This window comes from Vipera berus, assembly GCF_964194415.1.
Source record: "Vipera berus genome assembly, chromosome: 10".
NCBI lineage: Eukaryota > Metazoa > Chordata > Lepidosauria > Squamata > Viperidae > Vipera > Vipera berus.
This window is the reverse complement of record NC_138213.1, coordinates 22,101,941-22,121,650: the sequence shown is the minus strand read 5'-3', so window position 1 is coordinate 22,121,650 and position 19,710 is coordinate 22,101,941. Positions and strand designations below refer to the sequence as shown.

Below are 19,710 nucleotides of genomic sequence, written 5' to 3'. Positions count from 1 at the left end.
ATGCCTTGGTAAGGCCACACCTGGAATACTGCATCCAGTTTTGGTCACCATGATGTAAAAAAGATGTCGAGACTCTAGAAAGAGTACAGAGAAGAGCAACAAAGATGATTGGGGGACTAGAGGCTAAAACATATAGGGAACGGTTGCTGGAATTGGGTATGTGTAGTTTAATGAAGAGAAGGGTGAGGGGTGACATGATAGCAGTGTTCCAATATCTCAGGGGCTGCCACAAAGAAGAGGGAGCCAAGCTATTCTCCAAAGCACCTGAAAGCAGGACAAGAAGCAATGGATGGAAACTAGTCAAGGAGAGACGCAACCTAGAACTAAGGAGAAACTTCCTGACAGTTAGAACAATTAACCAGTGGAACAACCTGCCTCCAGAAGTGGTGAATGCTCCAACACTGGAAGTTTTTAAGAAGAGACTGGACAGCCATTTGTCTGAAATGGTATAGGGTTTCCTGCCTTAGCAGGGGGTTGGACTAGATGACCTCCAAGGTCCCTTCCAACATTATTATTATTATTATTATTATTATTATTATTATTATTATTATTATTATTATTATTATTATTATTATTATTATTATTATTATTATTATTATTATTATTATTATTATCTTTGAGAAAACCAGGGGACAAAATATCTGGAGGCTGATTCCCACTTGGTGGTTCTTGTGTCTGCAGCATGAGCAGGCCATCCCACCCACCCACCCCCATATACACATACCAGTAGATATTCACATAGCTTGTAAAAAGGCAAAGCACTAAAGGGCACCTTAATTTGTTGACCCTTTGGAGTGACCAGCATTTTCTCTGTCTGACTGGATATCCTTTACATGTCCTCCATAGCTAATGCCCTGAATCCCATCATAGACCTCCCAACTCCCTCCCTGCAAAGCTCAGCCCAACCCACCACTGGGTGGATCACGCCAGGACTCACCTGGTTGACCCTGGGCAGCTTGCCACTTTCCAGAATCCGCTTGCCACTGGACTCCTCGGAACTAAGCACATGGATTTCCAGAGAAGGGATGCCAATGTCCCTCTCTGTGCCTTCTCCTTCTCCCTCCAGTCCAGCGGCTCTGTTGTCCTCCAGGGCCTTGAGCTTTTCCAAGCGTTCCCGTTCTGCCTTCTCCTTCTCCAAGCGTTCCTTTTCTGCCCGCTCCTTCTCCAGCCTCTCCTGGCGCTCTCTTTCCCGGTCCTTCCTGCCTTTGCGACCAGACGGAGCCTGTCGCTGATCCTCAGCTTCCTCCTGCTTGTCCTCCGAGCCTGGCGGCTGCAGCTGAACCAATTGAGTCCTGTCCCAGAACACCAGGATCTGAGCGATCTCCTTCTGGCTGGCCTCGTACAGCTTGAACCGCTGGGCCAAATTCTTCTCACTCTCGCTCATGTCCTTTTCTGCTTCCTCTTCTTCCTGGGTGGCAGGGGGTGCCGTGCCTGGCTGCCCATTCTGCAAGGCCATTCTGCTCTTCTTTTTCTTCTCATCTTTGTCATTGACACTCACATCTGGACGCTCCTTGACAGAACCTTTTCGCTCCAGCCCTTCATTTAGCCTCCCGTCCGATTTGTAAGCTGATATAGTGGGATTCTGTGAGAGGAAAAGGAAGGGAGCCTTCAGCTGTTCTGCCTATCTTGTGCTTGCATCAAGGAAAAGTGCCTCTGTGAGCCAGGCTCCCAGGCTTTCTGGCACCCGCCTTCATGAGCAAAAAAACTGGCATCCTCTACCTGCTCATCAGTAACAGCAATTCAGGGAGTAAAGCCATCTGGATTGCTCCATCAGTGGCATCAGTTTAGTGATCCAAAGTATAATGGTGTGGGAGGTGCCCATATAGAGTGTAGGAAGATGGCCCTGATGGAAATATACAGGTTCTGTTGCTTAGGCAAAAGGGGCTAAAAATGGTTCTAACTTCAGAACGTCCAGATAATGCGTGGAAGTGGCTCAGGTGCCTCCCTAATTCCCTGCACTGTAAGTAAGAGAAGGAGGAAGTAAAACCCCAGCAGACTTGCCGGATTCTGAACCCCTGGACTGGTCCACCTGGTGGGGTGGATAGCAATGCAGCAGTTGGGCAGGAGTCCCGTCAAGATTTACCTGCTTGCCTCCTGGCTGGCCTTTTTTTCCTACTGCCTCTTCTTTCTCCTTCCCCCCATCCCTCTTATATCGCTTGGACTTCTTCTTCACCTCCTCTTCCTCCCGCAGGCGCTCCAGTTCTTGTTGATGCTTCTTTTCCTCCAGCTCTCGAGCTAGCTTCTCCAGTTCCCTTCCAGTCATTTAATAAGGAGGAGATTTTTTAATAAATCTGCACAAATGTCTATAAAACATTCAGCCATGAATTTCACTAATTTCCCCCCTAGATTAAGAGCCACATACTGTGCCTTGCCACAAAACCACAATTTATCTTCCTCTGTGACACCCAAACAAATTCGGAGACCTGCAAGGAAAGAGTTTCCTCACCTTCTTTTTCTCTCCCGTAAGGCCTGCAGCAGCTCATTGTCAAACTGGATCTTCTGTTCTTCAGTAAGGGCATCATACTCCTCTTCATCCATTTCCTGAAGACGAGCCTTCTCTCTTGCAATAGCTTCCTGCTCTTCCCATTCTTCCACAGAGATCAAGAAGGAAAAGAGATATCTCAGTCTGCAAACTGGGGCTCCATCCATTAATGATGGCAATGCCTGAGTTCCCATACCATTACAGTTCTTGCAAAAAGAAGATGGGGTGAGAAAGGCAAGGGAAGGGAAGAAGGAACTCAGACCTGACAACCACAAATTCCATCGCCTGATTCCATAGAATATAACTAGGAATAAGACACACAAAAAATAACTATTGGATGAGCCCACAAAAAAACACATCATTCTTACCTTCCTGCTCTTGCTTGCTTATCTCTCTAGCTTTCATAGCAGCAAAATCTTGGAAGAGGTTCACAAAATAGATATACCGCCGGTTGTTGATCGCTTTGAGCAGGCAGTGGAGTGCTGACACCATGCTGCGGGCAAACATAGTTTCCAACCCATCGAACACCATGCCACGATAGCAATCACTCAGCTGTCCAAAAATGGAATCAAACCACATTTAGGCCAGTAAACAGTGTAGCAGTGCTGTGCACACATCCCTCTAATGCAAATGAAAGGCATGGATTTCAATGGCAGCCAAAGTCAACTTATTAGAGTCCACCAGAAATGCAAGGAAGCAGAGATTTGCTGGTTTCCAATAAGAATGCCCATTTTTCTCAAGTCCATAAAGAAAAGATTAAGAAACCAAAGCAAATGCATTGCTTTTGAGTGATCTAGAAACTTCAGCAATGTTAGTATCTTGCAGCAGGGGTTTCCAAGTTTGACAACTTGAGACTTGTGGACTTCAACTCCCATAATTACTCAGCCAGTGATGCTGGCTGAAGAATTCTGGCAGTTGAAGTCCACATGTCATATACAGTTGTCACGGTTGGAGACTCCTGTCTTTTAGGACTCAACCCTTGGTATGATTTTGGCATTCAAAAAAACTACTTCTGCAGCACAGAACAGTTGACTGGAATCTGCTATAGGTCTTGTGACACAGAGTCTCATGCTCCTAATGATGTCATCTTCTGTGGGGATTCACAACTTGCTCAAGCCTTTCTAGCAATAATTATAACAGAGTTGAAAGGAACTTTGGAGATCTTCTAGTCTAACCCCTGCTCAAGTAGCAGACCTGATGTCATTTCAGACTAATGACTGTCTAGTCTTTTCTTAAAAACCTATACCATTTTCTTCCTGTTTGCAGAAAGTAGGAGCCTTCTAGTGGTATCTCATTTGTTAAGTTTTGGTATCTTTTCCAATAAAGGGAAATATCTCACTTTGCAGTAGAAACCCAGATGGCAACTGCCCTTCTGAACGAATCCAACATATGTCTGTTTATGCCATCATTTCTTGCAGATACCCAATAATAAGCCTATTTAACTACTGCTTTATTCTATACTCATATAATATAGAACATATAACATGTAATAATAGGGTTGGAAGGAACCTTGGAGGTCTTCTAGTCCAACCCTCCACCCATAACAGGAGACCCTATACCATTCTGGACAAACAGCTGTCCAATCTCTTCTTAAAAATCTCCAATGATGGAGCACCACAACTTCTGAAGGCGTTCCACTGATTAATTGTTCTCACTGTCAGGAAATTTCTGCTTAGTTCTGGGTAACTTTGATTAGTTTCCATCTGTTGCTTCTTTTCCTGTCTTCCATCTGTTGCTTCTTTTCCTGTCTTCTGGTGTTTTGTAGAATAGGTTGACTTCTCTCTTCTTTGTGGCAACCCCTGACATATTGGAACACTGCTATCATGTCACCCCTAGTCCTTCTCTTCATTAAACTAGATATACCCAATTTTGTAACCATTCTTCATATGTTTTGGTCTCCAGCCCACTAATCATCTTTGTTGCTCTTCTCTGCACTCTGTCAATGCTGCAAACATTGGATGTTTTTGCTCTGACAAATATAAGAAGCAGCCTTTTCCTTTAAATTGTTTTGCTCTTAGAATTAGATGAAGCTGGGGGGAGGAGAATGCTACCCCGGTTCTTTTTAATAAGATAAGAAACAGTGCATTATAGAACGGAAGTGAAGCTTTGCCTTGTAAACTGATTGGAGAATGTGATTTATGACTGCTAATTTGGAGGAGGGAGCTGTGCCAGATATTAGGTGCTGAAGGGAGGGGAATTCAGATTTTGGGATCCATCCATGCTGTGCCGATGCTTTGTTCTTCTTATTATAGACTTTTTAGAATACACAATGCCTGAAGATTCTTTGAAGTGTTTCATTAGTCAGAACCATGACATCATGCCAAAATCTACTTTCTTTTCAAACAACCTGGAGTCCTGAGCTCAAGCTGCTGTCTCTAGCCTTGAGAGAAGCTGGCAAAGATTCAGGGGAAAAACTCCATCATGGGAAAAGAGAAACTGCTCGAAGACGGTGACCTAGCAGCTACTGACACCCCAGAGGAGGAAGCAACAGATAGCATGCTATGAGAAGATGAGTTTTTGCAGGACTCCCAGTTGGAGGTGGGACCCAAGCAGTTAGGAGAGCTTATCTGGTCATCAGGCTGGAACCACTCCTCGAGACTGCCTTGCTGCTCTCAAAGACTTCAAAAGCAGAATGGTGGAGAGCTACCAGATCATCTGCCACTGAGAATTTGGGTGAGTGGAAAATCCTGTCTGCAGACCAAACAGCCCTCCAGCCCCAGGAATCCCCTGCCAGGCCATCCAGCCCTACAGAGACAGTGAACCCCACCCTGGGGCCCCTGCAGCAATGGGAGGTTTGGGAACCCCCGCAAGTGGAAGGCCAACAACCTCTGAGCTTGCCACAGCTAATAGAGGCCTTGCAACAGCTTGGGGTGGTGCAGAAGCCTGGAGATCAACAGCTGGTGGGAGGACGACCACAGCAAGATTGGTCACCGCCCCCGAATGTACAGCAACCGCTGAGGGGTCCACAAATCAGGGAGATCCAGCAGCAATCCCTAGCCATCCAAAATCATTGAGGGGCCTACAGCAGCAGTGGGCGTGGCCACAGGCCATGAATGTGCAACCCCTGGGCATACAGCAGCAGTCAGGATGGGATCAACAGCTATTCATGCTATCCCTATTCATGCAGCTGATTAATGAGGTCCTACATGATCACTTATACAAAGGGGTTCTGGTGTATCTTGATGACATCTTGATATACAGCACAAATATGACTGATCATATAAAGCTAGTGAGAGAAGTGTTAAAGAAACTATTGAAGGCCAAGCTTTATGCCAAATTGTCGAAATGTGAATTTCACCAGACCCGATTCTACGCCCTCATTGGCTACAGAATTTCCAATGAGGGCATAGAAATGGACCCAGCCAAAGTGAGAACTATAATTGAATGGCAGCCCCCAAAGACTTGCAAACAACTTCAGAGCTTTTTAGGTTTTGCTAATTTTTATCGCCAATTCATCCCCTCCTTTGCCGAGATTGCCCTACCCCTTACAGAACTACTCAAAACAGGCAAAGGAGGAGGGAAGCCATGATCAGGCCAACCACTTGTTTGGATGATGAGCTGTCAAACTGCTTTTGAGAATTTAAAAAGGCTATTTACTGCTGAACCCATGCCCAGGAGAGCTCTTCGTAATCCAAGCTGACGCCAGTGACATTGCAGTCAGAGCTGTATTACTGTAAAAGAACAAAAGTGGAGTCCTACAACCCTGTGCCTACACCTCCAAAAAATTCACTGAAAGCAAGAGAAGATGGCCAATCTGGGAGAAGGAGGTATTCACCATTATGTGGAGCCTGTTAAACTGGCAACAGTATTTAGAGGGGAGCAAGGTACCATTTGAAGTATGGACAGATCACAAAAACCTAGAGGCACTGAAGACCCCCTGAAAATTGTTCCCAAAACAAGTGCGGTGGGCACAGTACTTTAATCGTTTCAACTTCATTTTAAAGTACATACTGGGTGGGAAAAACTTCTTAGCTGATGTGCTGTCCGGATTGCCCCAGTACAAAAGCAAACACAAAGAGGTCAATGAGGCAATTATCCCCAATTCACAACCTGCGGCACAACTCACACCTCACAGAACCCCTAATCCTGACAATCCAGGAGTGAAGAAGATAAAATGAGAGCTCCTCACCAATCAATGGTTCAAAGATAATCAAACCTCCTTAACATGCAGGGATGGTTTGGCATACAAGGGCGGGGGGAACTGTATCTGCCTGAAGCCCTCCAGCTCAATGCTCTCAAACAGCCATGATGTAAAACAGGCTGGACACTTTGAATATTTAAAAAGTCTACACCTCATCCGCCATCAATTTTGGTGGCCGGAGCTAAAATGAGATGTGGAAAACTATGTCAGGAGTTGTGCCGTATGTGCCACCATGAAAAGAATTCCAGGGAAAACCCCTGGGTTACTGTAGCCGGTGGCAGACTCTTCTCAACCATGGGAAGAAATAGCTATGGACTTTATTGTAGACCTACCCAAAAGTAGAGGAAATACTGTCATCTGGACCATGATAGACCTGTTCTTGCAGCAGGCTCATTTCATCGCCTGCAAAGGACTCCCATCTGCCCAACGACTGACTAAATTGTTCCTGAAAAATATCTACCGGCTGCATGGTGCCCCTAAGCAAATAATTTCGGATAGAGGAGTGCAGTTCACAGAGAAATTTTGGAAGAGTTTTCTTAAATTAATTGGATCATCTCAAGGCTTATCATCTGCTTTTCATCTGGCCACCAATGGGGCTGCAGAATCTGCTATCAAAATGGTGGAGCAATATCTCAGATGTTATGTTTCCTACCAACAGACAAACTGAACTGACCTCCTCCCTTTCGCCGAGGTGGCTTACAATAATTCTGTTCCCAGCAACACTGGCTACACGCCTTTCAGAGTAGCCATAGGAAAAGAGTTCAGCCCAATGCCTGAATACCCTCAGGTGCCCTCCGCTACCCAGACACTTGATCAATGGGTGAGGGGGTGGGAAGAAGTTTGGAGAAACACAAAAATGGCATTAAAGAAGACTTCTGAGACTTATAAAAAACAGGCTGATAAAAAGAGGGCTCCCCAAAGAACATTCCAAGTTGGGGGAAAGGTTTATCTGTCGACTAAATATTTACTCCTCAAATCACCCAGCAAGAAATTAGGACCAAAATTCTTGGGGTCTTTCTGCATCGTAAAGATCATCAACCCTGTCACAGTAGAATTAAAACTCCCTAGGCTTTTAGGCAGCTGCAAATCCTGCAGCTGCAACTCAGGAAAGTTGGTGGACTTCCTCACACAAACTACTCACTCCAGGTCCTTCCACCACATTTCTATAGGGTTATGCTCAGGCCTTGGACTTGGCCATTCTAAAACATGACTTCCTCCTGCTTTGATCATTCTTTGGTCAAACAGCTGGTATGTTTTGAGTTGTTCTCTTGCTGTATGACTTTCTCTTGAGCTCCAGTTCATGAACAGATACCCTGGCAATTCCCTGTAGAATTTGTCATACAATCCAGAATTCTTGGTTTCATCAAAGATGGGAAGCTGTCCTGGTCCAGAGGCACATTCCTCTTTTGCCAAACCATGCTGCTTTTCATTCAAGTCAAAAATGATCTATTCTGGTTTTATCTGTCCTCAGAACATTATTTCAATAGCCCTCTAGCTTATTGCATTGTTTTTCACAAAATATAGATGGGCAGCAATGGTTTTTTTTGGACAATAGTGTTTTTTTCCTTGCAATCTGCTATGTATACCATTGTTGTTCAGGGTCTTCCTGAGAGTCTCATGAACTCTGGCATTTCCAATCTTCCAATACTTGAGGGGTTGTCACTGAGAAGAGGGGGTTGACTTATTCTCCAAAGCACCTGCAGGTAGAACTAGAAGTAATGAGTGGAAAATTGTTAAACAGAGATCCAACCTTGAATTAGGGAGAAATTTCCTGACAGAGAGAACAACTAATCAGTGGAATGGGTCACTTTGAAAAGTTGTGGGTGCTCCATCACTGGAAATTTTCAAGAAGAGGTTGGACAATCACTTCTCTGAAATGGTATAGGATCTCCTCTTTCAGCCAGGGTCTAGAAGACCTCCAGGATCTCTTCCAATCCTATTATTTTATGTTCTATGTTCCAACTATGCACCAACTAGCCTTTAAGTAAAGCAAAGCAATGAAATAGGAAATGTTTTTATAATAAATAAATAAATAAAGCTCCACCCAAGAAACTGAAAAAGGAATAGAATAGAATAGAATAGAATAGAATAGAATAGAATAGAATAGAATAGAATAGAATAGAATAGAATAGAATAGAATAGAATAGAATAGAATAGAATAGAATAGAATAGAATAGAATAGAATAGAATAGAATCTGGGAGGAACCTTGGAGGTCTTCTAGTCCAGCCCCCTGCTCAAACAGGAGGACCTATACCATCTCAGACAAGTGACTGTCTAGCCTCTTCTTAAAAATCTCCAGTGATGGAGCACCCACAATTTCAAAAAGCTCAATTGGTAATTTATAAATATTGCTATGAGCTATTGTGCCTGACACTCCCTTGGCTTCTCCTTCTGGCTACAATTACCTGCATCCTCTCCGAAAGAATCTCCACCAATAGATCATCTGGAAGGACGCAACTCATCAGACCATAATCCCCAACCCCACTGGCACTGACACTCAGGCGTCGCTGGAGCGGAGCGCTGGGAATAGGGCTGGAAGGCACCTGGGAAGGCAGTTAGAAAATTAACAGATCAGTTAGGAATTAGTGCTAAAAAGTTTAGAAATTCACTTTTTGTAATTAACAATTAAATATTTTACTGTGCTGTATTACCTGTTTTGTCATATGTTACAATATGCTATCTTAATGAAAAGATTAATTACTCTTTCTGTTTTGATTACAGAAGAGCAATATTTCAGCAAGACCCCAAAAGAAAGGAATAAAGAAGTAGGGCACAGATGGAGACAGTATTGTCTGCAAGAAAACAAGCAAGCTCAAAGAGCATCAAGGAACCCTTGTGTCAACCCTGAGCTACAAATATTCTCCTTTATTAATACAAGTACCTCTCACTGGCAGATGTTATATGTTAGATATAGTAAGGAGTCAAAAGGAATTTAGAAAAACTAAACCAGGAAATGATCCAATCACCTGATAGATCAATTAAAGAAAATCTCTACAAACTAATTGTTGGTATTTAGATGTCATGCAGACTGTCAAGCAGCAGTTTAATTGTTAAGCACCTCATTATCCATTTCAAATGGGGGGGAAAAGATGATGTGGCTTCCACTGAGAGCTGGTATTTGCAGATATTTTACTACTCAGTTAGTGAACTGTCATACAGTTGGCCCTTGCTTACTGACTACTCGTTCAATGACCATTTGAGGTTACAATGATGCTGAAGGAGACTTATGACCAGCATTCAGACTTGTTGCAGGTGCAGCATATCTGCATTCACTTGATTGTGCTTGGGGCATATGGCAACTGGGGCTCATTTGCAACAGTGCCTCATAGCTACTTGAGCCCCAGTTGCAACCTTTGGAGAAGTGAAGTCAGTGGAAAAGCTGGCAGGAAGAGTTAAGGTGCAGTCACAGGATGTTACACTCAATAAGCCCCGAGATTCACTTAATGACTGTGCCAGTTCTCGACAGAGGTTGCTGGTCCAATTATGGTCAAATGAGGACTATTTGCCCATGGATTTTCACCTGGGATCCTGGCTGATCTGACTGTTGAGGCAGCGGCGGCGGTTGTTGCTGCTGCTGCTTCAGGGACAGGTGGCTTTCCGGCTTGCCTTTGGCTGTGGCGGTGCTTCCTCGGTAGCCCCGGGAGACGTTGGAGAGGGGCCCTGTCTTGGACTCAGAGCTTTGCTGGCTGCCATTCGAGGTGTGCTTGGCCAAAGCCTCGGTGCTCAGCCGGGTGCCCAGAGTGAGGGCCGGCTGCCCCTCTGTGCCTTGGAAAAAAAGTGTGGAGGGGAGGAACAAAGCTAGAAGGACGAGTACAAGAAAAGGTTTATTCTTCCTTGCTGACAGGCAGGAAAAGCATTTATTAGGGCTTTTCTTATTTTGCAACTCGTCTGAGAAAAAACAAGTCTCTGAAAGAAATGCCCTTTGTTGCAGCCATGACCCACTTCCACATCACTATATTATTGACCCATATTTTTGTGCTTTAAAGAAGGAAGGACCCACACACACACACACACACACACACACACACACACCTGATTAGGAACCTATGGATTGAAACATCTGACTCTAATTTCCCCTTCAAATGAACTGGTGAACTAATGAACCTAGAATTTTCAGATTTTTGCTACACACAAATACTTAGCTTTGAAGCTTCTCTTCAACTTAAAAATTAATGAAATATTTAAGAAATGGGAAGGCCAGATCTAGCGTCCCTTTGTCCCTCAGATGCCAAGTAGCTGTTGAATGTGATGAAAACCAGTCCCCGGTTTTTTCAGCGGAGCAGTTGGAAGATTCGGAATGCCGAATCCTTCGGCTGAAATTTCTTTTTGTTGGGGACCCTAAGGGACCAGAACCCACCCTGAAGGGGTGGAATGAAGGAAGGAAATCCCAGGGACTTAGGAGAGATGGCAGTCTCTCCGAACAGTCCAGGAGAAGCCTCCCAGAAACCAACAGAAAAAAAGGCTGGCTACCTCCATGTCCAGCCATAGCTGAAACAACGGAAGCCATAAGCTTTTAAACTAAGCGGATCTTAAACAGCATGCTTGAATCTGGGTTAGAATATTGATTTGCTCTATCCTACCTATTTTCCTGAAGAAGAAAGTCCCCAAAATAAGAGATCTCCGAAGAAGGAAAGGGGGAGGGGGACTCTGCTCCCTCCCTTTTGGTTAGCGGTGAAACTTACCCTTTAGAGAAAAAAGATTAGAAAGACCTGAAAAATGAGCAAATGCTGACACCTGCTGGTGGATGAGGGTTTTTTTTCTCTGACCCTCAAAGTTTTTAGAAAATGCAGCTGTGTAAACAAAGTGAGAATGACAAAGCTGAAGCAATGAATACTTCACAAAAGGAAACATATGATAAGCGTCAACAATTTCAAAGGACAATGATTTTAAACTACATAGAAATCCAGAATAACTCTAAGAGCATGAATCAACTCAATTCCAACTTAATTTCACTCCAAGAAATTTCCCAGGAAAATACAGTAGAGATGACTGAACAAAATTCTGAGGATAGAGACTTAAAGAAGGAACCTTATAAAATGATCACTTCACAAAAGGAAGCATATGATAAGCGGCAAAAATTTCAAAGGACAATTACCTTAAACTACAAGGAAATGCAGAATAACCTTGAGAGCATGAATCAACTTATTTTCAACTTAATTTCACTCCAAGAACTTTCTCAGGAAAATACAGCAGAGATGACTAAATATAATTTTGAGGATAGAGACTTGAAGATGGAACCATATAAAATAAAAAAAATATGATTTAATTCAAATGGGAAATATTTCAACACATCTAAGCAACTTTGAAGATAAGGAAAAGAATGAGAAAAATTTCCTTACAGGGAAACAAATGATGCAGCAAAACATATTGATTAAGAAAGGCAACGACCAGAGAAAAAAGACTAAAATGAAAATTCAGGAAAAAGAAGATGGAGCTTATCAGAAAGAATACTTTAAAAAGAAACATTTGTTTGAATATGGCTAAAGAAATGGAAAAACTTTGAAATAGAGGGATAATTTTTTCCCTTAACTAATATAATATGTTTTTTCTTTTTTTTCCTTCTGAAAAAAGTTGAAATGATTTAAACAAAAGCAAATGTTTTAGTTATTTAAATGTGACGATAAGAAAAGCATAAAAATGTGTTTTGAATGAGAGTTACAGGATTAGAGGATTAGAACTATTGAATGGAATGCTTAAAGTTTAAACAGATTAAATGCATTCTTAGCTATGGTCAAAAAGAATAAGAAATTGAGGGAATAAATATATATTAAATTAGGAGGGATACATATTTTAAGTTATATGTTATTTTTTGTATCTCAGTGCTCTTGTCTTTTTTTCTTGTTTCCCTTTTCTTTCTTCTTTTTTTCTTCTTTTTTGTCTCTTTTTTCTTTTCTCTTTCTACTTTTTTTTACTTATTGATTAAGAAATATAAAAGCATGAGAGGGTTTATATGGAAAAAACAGAATTAAATCCACCAATGTAAATATAGTTAAATGTTGAAAAGATTGTCACTTGTAAGAATACTTAGAATTTGGAGGGAGAAATAAGCTGAAATAAACATGGTAACAGGATTTATGATAAGGCAACTAAAATGACAAATAGGATTATTGAAACTATATAAATTGTTAATTAAAATAATGAGAATTGTCTTAATCTAATGTTTTACAAAGAAAGGTACTTTGGGGAAAGGAGAAATCAAATGAAATTAACATATGGAATATAGATCATAGAAATTAATTGTTAAGGATTGTCTTATAAATGTTACCCAGACAACATTCTGTTTACAAATTACTGAATGGTTTATGTTATGTTAAAAAATTCTAATAAAATATTAAAAAAAAAAGAAAACCAGTCCCCAGCAGCAGATGGCTCCCCAGGCGATAGCAAAACCTCTATGTCACAACCCTCTCACAAGGGCCGGCTGTCTGGAGAGCCGCTGGGATCATTTCTTGGGTTCTCCTTGCACCTGGAGAATTCTTCAGGCTCTAGAAGTCCTGTCTGGGCCCCCAAAATATAGCTCCCTTCAGGGAAGCTCTTCCATGCACCATTTCTCTATAGGAAATCTCTCCAAATTGGAAATGCCAGAATTTTCCCTGGTTTGTTTGCCTTTTCAAAATGATATGGTTGACACATTTCATCTACTTTTGAAGTTCTGTCATTTCCAATACCTCTAATTGTTGTCTACCTTTAATTAACCCTTTCAATGTTTTTCACTCTGTTTTTATGAATCCGGTTTTTCTGATTTGCTGCAATCCTTCTTAAGATTCCTTTCATATAAGCTTTCTTTGCCTCCCAGGTAGCTGTCTCTGAAAACTCTTTTTCCTTTTCTTTTTCTTTTAAATGAATTATTCTTTGCATTTCTACATCCTCCATTTGAAATTAACTTTTTTTCTATGTTAAAATCTACATAGAAAAGGACATAGAAAAGCTTTTAATTTGCTCCCATTCCCCTTTAGCAGCCCTCTGAATTGCCGAAGCCTCAGAATCAACATATAATCCTGACACTTAGCTGGCTCCATCAAAGAATCCCCTCAAGACAAGGGAAGATGGCACTCCATTCATGTCTCCTGTGATAATGATCCCCTCTGCAATTCCTATTAACATCTGGGAGAATTGTTCCTACAATTGGTCCATACTTCTATTTGTAGCTTAAATGGATGCCAGTGTTAAAATCCTATCTTTTTTTCTAAATGTCAGGATTAAATTTCCTCCTTTGCCTTGTTCTAGTACTTCCACAGAAGGTGATTTAAGATAAATTGCTATTCTGTGTGGGGTTTTTTGGCTTTTCAATGCTATATATTCTAGTTTCAATTCTAGTTTCAATAAATTAACATGGTTTTGTTTTATAAGTGTTTTGTAGATAAGCAAAACTGGCTTTGTTTTACTAAAAAAAATTTTTGTTTATGAGGCAAGTTTAGTTCATTTGCACTTAGTGAGATCAATGTTGTCTTCTCCATTTTGAAGACTTCCAAAACTAACAGAATTTTACAATCTGTTTGATTTGCTTCAGTATTTCAATTTCTATGACGACAAATATTTTCCTTTTTTTCTTACCGTATTTTCTGGCGTATAAGACGACTGGGCGTATAAGACGACCCCCAACTTTTGAGATGATTTTCATGGGTTAAAGTCTTATACGCCGGAAAATACAGGTAAGTAGGAAGTCAGGGCTGCTTCTCAATTAGGTGAAGGTGTCGCGGCCCACGGGCGTGACATTCAGCAGGGCCCCTCTTCGCAGCACGGCGCACGGGCCTCGCCCGTCTCCCCACGGACGCGCCTTCCTCGCTATGGGAGCCACCCCCGCCATCCCCGCACGCCAGCCTTCTCCCGCGCGTCAGCTGCATCTCCCGACCATCCGACGCCGCCTTAGAGATTGCCCGGCAGCTGGTCAGCGCGTGCATGCGCAGCACGCCTCTGCCGGGACTCACCCGATGCCGGCAGGCTCCGCGGCGTCCTTGCCCGCGACCGGGCCCGTCCGGGTCGCAGCGAGCCTGGACGCAACGTGGGAGGGGTCATTTGGCGGCGACAGTCTGGCTGAGCGGCGGCTTCAGAATGCGGTGATAGAGGCTGCGCCCATTACACCTACTAGCCTGGCTGGGAACGCGGCGTCGTCAGAGCCCGTGAAGGCTGAAGAGGGGTCCATGGACTGGAGCTGGGAGGGGGCCATGCACGGGTGGGTGATGGGCGTGGTGGGAGGAATGGCGGGCCATGAGGAGGTGGTCCCGGGGTACAATGGAAGTTTACCTGGCGAGCGGAAGACGCCGGGAGGCAGGGGTGAGGCAGAAGGCATTGTCAGGGAAGGGTGGGGTGGAAAAAGGGAGTGGGCGGGTGTTGCTGTAGGTCTGGCCACAGCACCACGCCCTGAAGTCGAACTCCCAGGGTCAGGTGAAGCTCAGCTCCGTGCAAACATGTCAGGTCAGCCTCTGCCTGGCTTCCCGTGCTCCCTTGAGCTCTCGTGCTCGCCGAGCGCTGGGGGCTCGGCACACGCTTGACTCCTGTTCCCTTCCAAAAAAAGGGGGTCTGCTGCCCTAGGATGCCGGTAAGCTGGAGCCTCAACCTCAGTTGGGCTGCTCGGTTTATTTATGAGGAGGTCGTCTTTCGCCATTCTCGAGCGCTGGATTTGTCCGTTTCCACTAACGTCTCTGCTCCCGAGGATTTACTATTTTCCGGCGTATAAGGCGACTGGGCGTATAAGACGACCCCCGACTTTTGAGAAGATTTTCATGCGTTAAAAAGTCGTCTTATACGCTGGAAAATACGGTAAGTGTTCTAGGAGAGCCATTCTTAGGACCCACTTCAAGCCTACATCTTAAGAAAGCAGAACTCTTGGAAACAATTTCTTCCAAGCAGGAATTTTTATTAAGAGTAGGTGATAGCAGGCATAATAGACAGGATCTGAGATTTTCCATGTAATGCAGTAGATTATAGTGTCCGCAAGCATGACCCCACCCCATAGAATAGATCGACCGCCCAATGTGGGATAGCCAATTCCCAAGTGTTAAGTTCGTTGTGGGAAGATAATATCAGCCCATCTCCAGCTCACGCAGCGAGGGTTGGCGGCTTCTTCACACCTTTCTCTGAGAGCGTAGACATAAACCAGGCACTGAGCTTACATTCCTTATTTCCTCCTTTGTTCTTAACTGACAGTTTAAGAGATAGAGTTCAGAGAGAGAGATAATGCAGGAAACAGGATACAGACCCAATAAGCAAAATAAAGGATTACACTGTAGCGAATAAAGGAAGTGAAAGTAATAGCCCTGCAGGCACATCCCCCCTCCCCCTTGGAAGTATGGCAAAACCCAGGAAAAGGTGGAACGAAATAGAAATGAAAAAAAATAGGAATGGTTTTTGACACGCCGTACTCAGCGTGTGGTCCTCAATGGAACTGCATCTACATGGAAGGAAGTATGTAGTGGGGTGCCCCAGGACTCTGTTCTGGGCCCAGTGCTCTTCAACATCTTCATCAATGATTTGGATGAGGGGATAGATGGGGAACTCATCAAACTTGCAGATGACACCAAGCTGGCAGGAATAGCCAATACTCCAGAAGATAGGCTTAAGATACAGGAGGATCTGGACAGATTCGAACACTGGGCACTATCTAACAAAATGAAATTCAATTGTGAAAAAAGTAAGGTTCTGCATTTAGGCAGGAAAAATCAAATGCACAGGTATAGTATAGGTGGTACCTTGCTCAATAGTAGTAACTGTGAGAGGGATCTCGGAGTCCTAGTGGACAATCGCTTAAATATGAGCCAGCAGTGTGCTGCAGCTGCCAAAAAAGCCAACACAGTGCTAGGCTGCATTAACAGAGGGGTAGAATCAAGATCACGTGAAGTGCTAATACCACTTTACAATGCCTTGGTAAGGCCACACCTGGAATACTGCATCCAGTTTTGGTCACCATGATGTAAAAAAGATGTCGAGACTCTAGAAAGAGTACAGAGAAGAGCAACAAAGATGATTGGGGGACTGGAGGCTAAAACATATAGGGAACGGTTGCTGGAATTGGGTATGTGTAGTTTAATGAAGAGAAGGGTGAGGGGTGACATGATAGCAGTGTTCCAATATCTCAGGGGCTGCTACAAAGAAGAGGGAGCCAAGCTATTCTCCAAAGCACCTGAAAGCAGGACAAGAAGCAATGGATAGAAACTAGTCAAGGAGAGAAGCAACCTAGAACTAAGGAGAAATTTCCTGACAGAACAATTAATCAGTGGAACAACCTGCCTCCAGAAGTGGTGAATGCTCCAACACTGGAAGTTTTTAAGAAGAGACTGGACAGCCATTTGTCTGAAATGGTATAGGGTTTCCTGCCTTAGCAGGGGGTTGGACTAGATGACCTCCAAGGTCCCTTCCAACTAATTATTATTATTATTATTATTATTATTATTATTATTATTATTATTATTATTATTATTATTATTATTATTATTATTATTATTATTATTATTATTATTAATTATCCTGCCTACCCTTAAAAATAGGAGAGATCCACCTGTAGAGAAAACAAAACAGGTATAGAGGTTAGTCTGGCTTGTTGGGATATTCTGTATGAAACTTATTTAGCAGTTAGGGTGCTCTGATGTGACATTTATGGACCCACTCATTTTGTGAGGAGGGAAGGTGTTTCCAGGCTACTAGGTATTGAGTTGCCCCATGATACTTCCTAGAATCTAAGTTTTCTTTTATCTCAAAGTGTTGTTCTCCTTCAACCATGATTGGAGGTGGTGGTGGAAGTTTTGGCCGTAACGATGTCTGTTCTCTTTTCAGCAAGCTGCAGTGAAAAATTGAGTGTATTTGCTTGAGGGCTTTGGGTAATTCTAATTCTATTGTTACTGGGTTTATGATTCTTTTAATTGGAAAAGGTCCTATGTATTTTGGACCAAGTTTTTTTACAGGACTGTAGGGATTTTAGGTATTTTGTAAACAAATATACCATTTCTCCTACAATGAATGGTTTAGGTTCGACTCTCTTTTTATCCGCTTGTGCTTTGTATGCTTGTCTAGCATTGTCCAGGGCTTTCCTATCCACTGGCCACCTGTTTTGTAATTGTGCTATCCATTCTTTCAGTGATGGGATTGCTGGTTCATTTGGGGTTAGTTCTGGCATAGGGTTGAAACTTTGACCAGTGGCTACTTGAAAGAGAGTGTAGCCTATGCTAGAGTGGACTGTGTTATTGTAAGAAACTTCTGCAAAAGGGAGTAGGTCTGTCCAGTTCATTTGCTGGAAATTAATAAAGCATCTTAATTATTGCTCGAGTATTGAGTTCAAATGTTCAGTCTGGCTGTTACATTTAGGATGATGACTAGATGACAGTCCCTGAGTGGTTCCTAAGAGGGATAAAAACTCTTTCCAGAATTCTGATGTAAATTGCACTCCCCTGATATGATGCGTTGGGGTGCCCCATGTAGCTGTGCTGCATGAATAGTTTCACTAAAGTTTTTGTGATGGGCATCTTTTGGCAAGGGATAAAATGCACTTGTTTTGAGAACAGGTCCGTAACCACCCAGATGACAGTATTTCCGTTGCTTTCTGGTAATTCCACTATAAAATCCATGGATATTTCCTTCCATGGGGCTGAGGGATTCACTACTGGTTGTAGCAGTCTGAGCAATTTTCCTTGCAACCTCTTGGCAGCTGTGCAAGTTGGGCATCTGGTCATGTAGCTTCATATGTCCTTTTTCATGGATGGCCACCAAAATTGCCTTTTAATTAAATGTAAAATTTTTACAAATCCAAAATGCCCTGCTGATTTTGTATCATGGCACAGCTGAATGAAAATGACCCTCTGGGTGGCTGGTATATATAACTTCTCCCCCACCCATGGCAGGCCATCCTTGGTCGTGCACACATGTCTATTTTTCTGGAACTATTCATCTGTTTTTAACATTTTCCGGAATTTGATTCCAGTTTGGCTATTCAGCTGCAGCTTTATTTTGGCTTGGGCCTTGGTGGTTACTGACGCTGCCAGTTGTGGTTCGGGCATGAGTGGTTTAGAATTGGTGGCTCATGTGCTGTTATATTGGGGAATGTGAAACAGTGTATCTGTCAGTGTTTGAGCATGAAACGGAATTGGTGAAAGTGCTGGGACAAGCGGGCTTGCTTAGGAGTGAGCTTCCTGGGTGTTTTTAATGCTTCCAAGTTTTTGTGGTCCGTCCAGACCTGAAAGGGGATTTTATTCCCTTCAAAGAAATGGTGCCACGTAAGTAATGACCACCTCACAGAGTACGGTTCCTTCTCCCACAAAGCCCAGCGAAGTTCCGTCTCAGTGAGTTTCCTGGACATATACGCACACGGTTGCAGTGCCCCATTGTCGTTTTCTTGTAATAATAAAGCCCACACCACCACATCACTTGCGTCCGCCTGTATTATGAAGGGTTTATCCAGGTCCGGGTGCCTCAGTATGGGTTCGGCAGAAAAATGTCTCTTTAACCTCTCGAATGCCGCTTGGCATTCCATTGTCCAATTCAGTGGTTGGCTGGGTTTCACTGAGGGGGCCCCCCTTCATTTTTAACAATTTCGTGAGGGGCAGGGCTATTTGGGCAATTAAAGGGATGAACTGGCGGTAGAAGTTTGCGAAACCCAGGAAACTTTGTAATTGCTTTCTTGTGCACGGTGGTTGCCCATTCTAGTACTGTCCTGACTTTCTCGAGGTCCATTTCGATACCCTGTGGGGATATGCGATACCCCAGGTAGTCTATTCTTTCCTGGTGGAATTTGCATTTCGATAACTTGGCATATAGGTGGGCAGCTTGCAGTTTTTTAAAAACTGCTCTGACTAGGTCAACGTGCTCCTCTTTGGACTCGGTGAAGATAAGGATGTCATCTAAATAAACCAAGACTCCCTTAAATAAGTGCTCCCTTAGCACTTCATTGAATAATTGCATAAATACTGTGGGGGGCCCTTGTAGTCTGAACGGCAAAACTTTGAATTGGTAGCATCTCATTGGACAATTAAATGCGGTCTTTGTCACCTTCCTTGATCCTAACACGGTAGTACGCTTCTCTTAGGTCTAGTTTGGTAAAAATCCTTCGATAGGTGGGATAACGTCTTTCATAAGGGGTAGGGGATAAAGGTTATTTTC

General features: G+C 43.2%; 1 protein-coding gene across 1 annotated transcript in view; it reads right to left on the bottom strand.

Annotated features, from left to right (window-relative positions):
• HYDIN (HYDIN axonemal central pair apparatus protein) overlaps window positions 1-19,710 on the bottom strand; it is a 350,217-nt gene that overhangs the window by 132,950 nt on the left and 197,557 nt on the right. The window contains exons 41-46 of the mRNA XM_081335684.1: window positions 10,145-10,389; window positions 9,030-9,167; window positions 2,851-3,034; window positions 2,447-2,588; window positions 2,084-2,252; window positions 938-1,582 (exon numbers count right to left, since the gene is read on the bottom strand). Coding sequence (XP_081191810.1) covers window positions 938-1,582; window positions 2,084-2,252; window positions 2,447-2,588; window positions 2,851-3,034; window positions 9,030-9,167; window positions 10,145-10,389 — 1,523 coding nt within the window. The remainder of the gene's footprint in view (window positions 1-937; window positions 1,583-2,083; window positions 2,253-2,446; window positions 2,589-2,850; window positions 3,035-9,029; window positions 9,168-10,144; window positions 10,390-19,710) is intronic.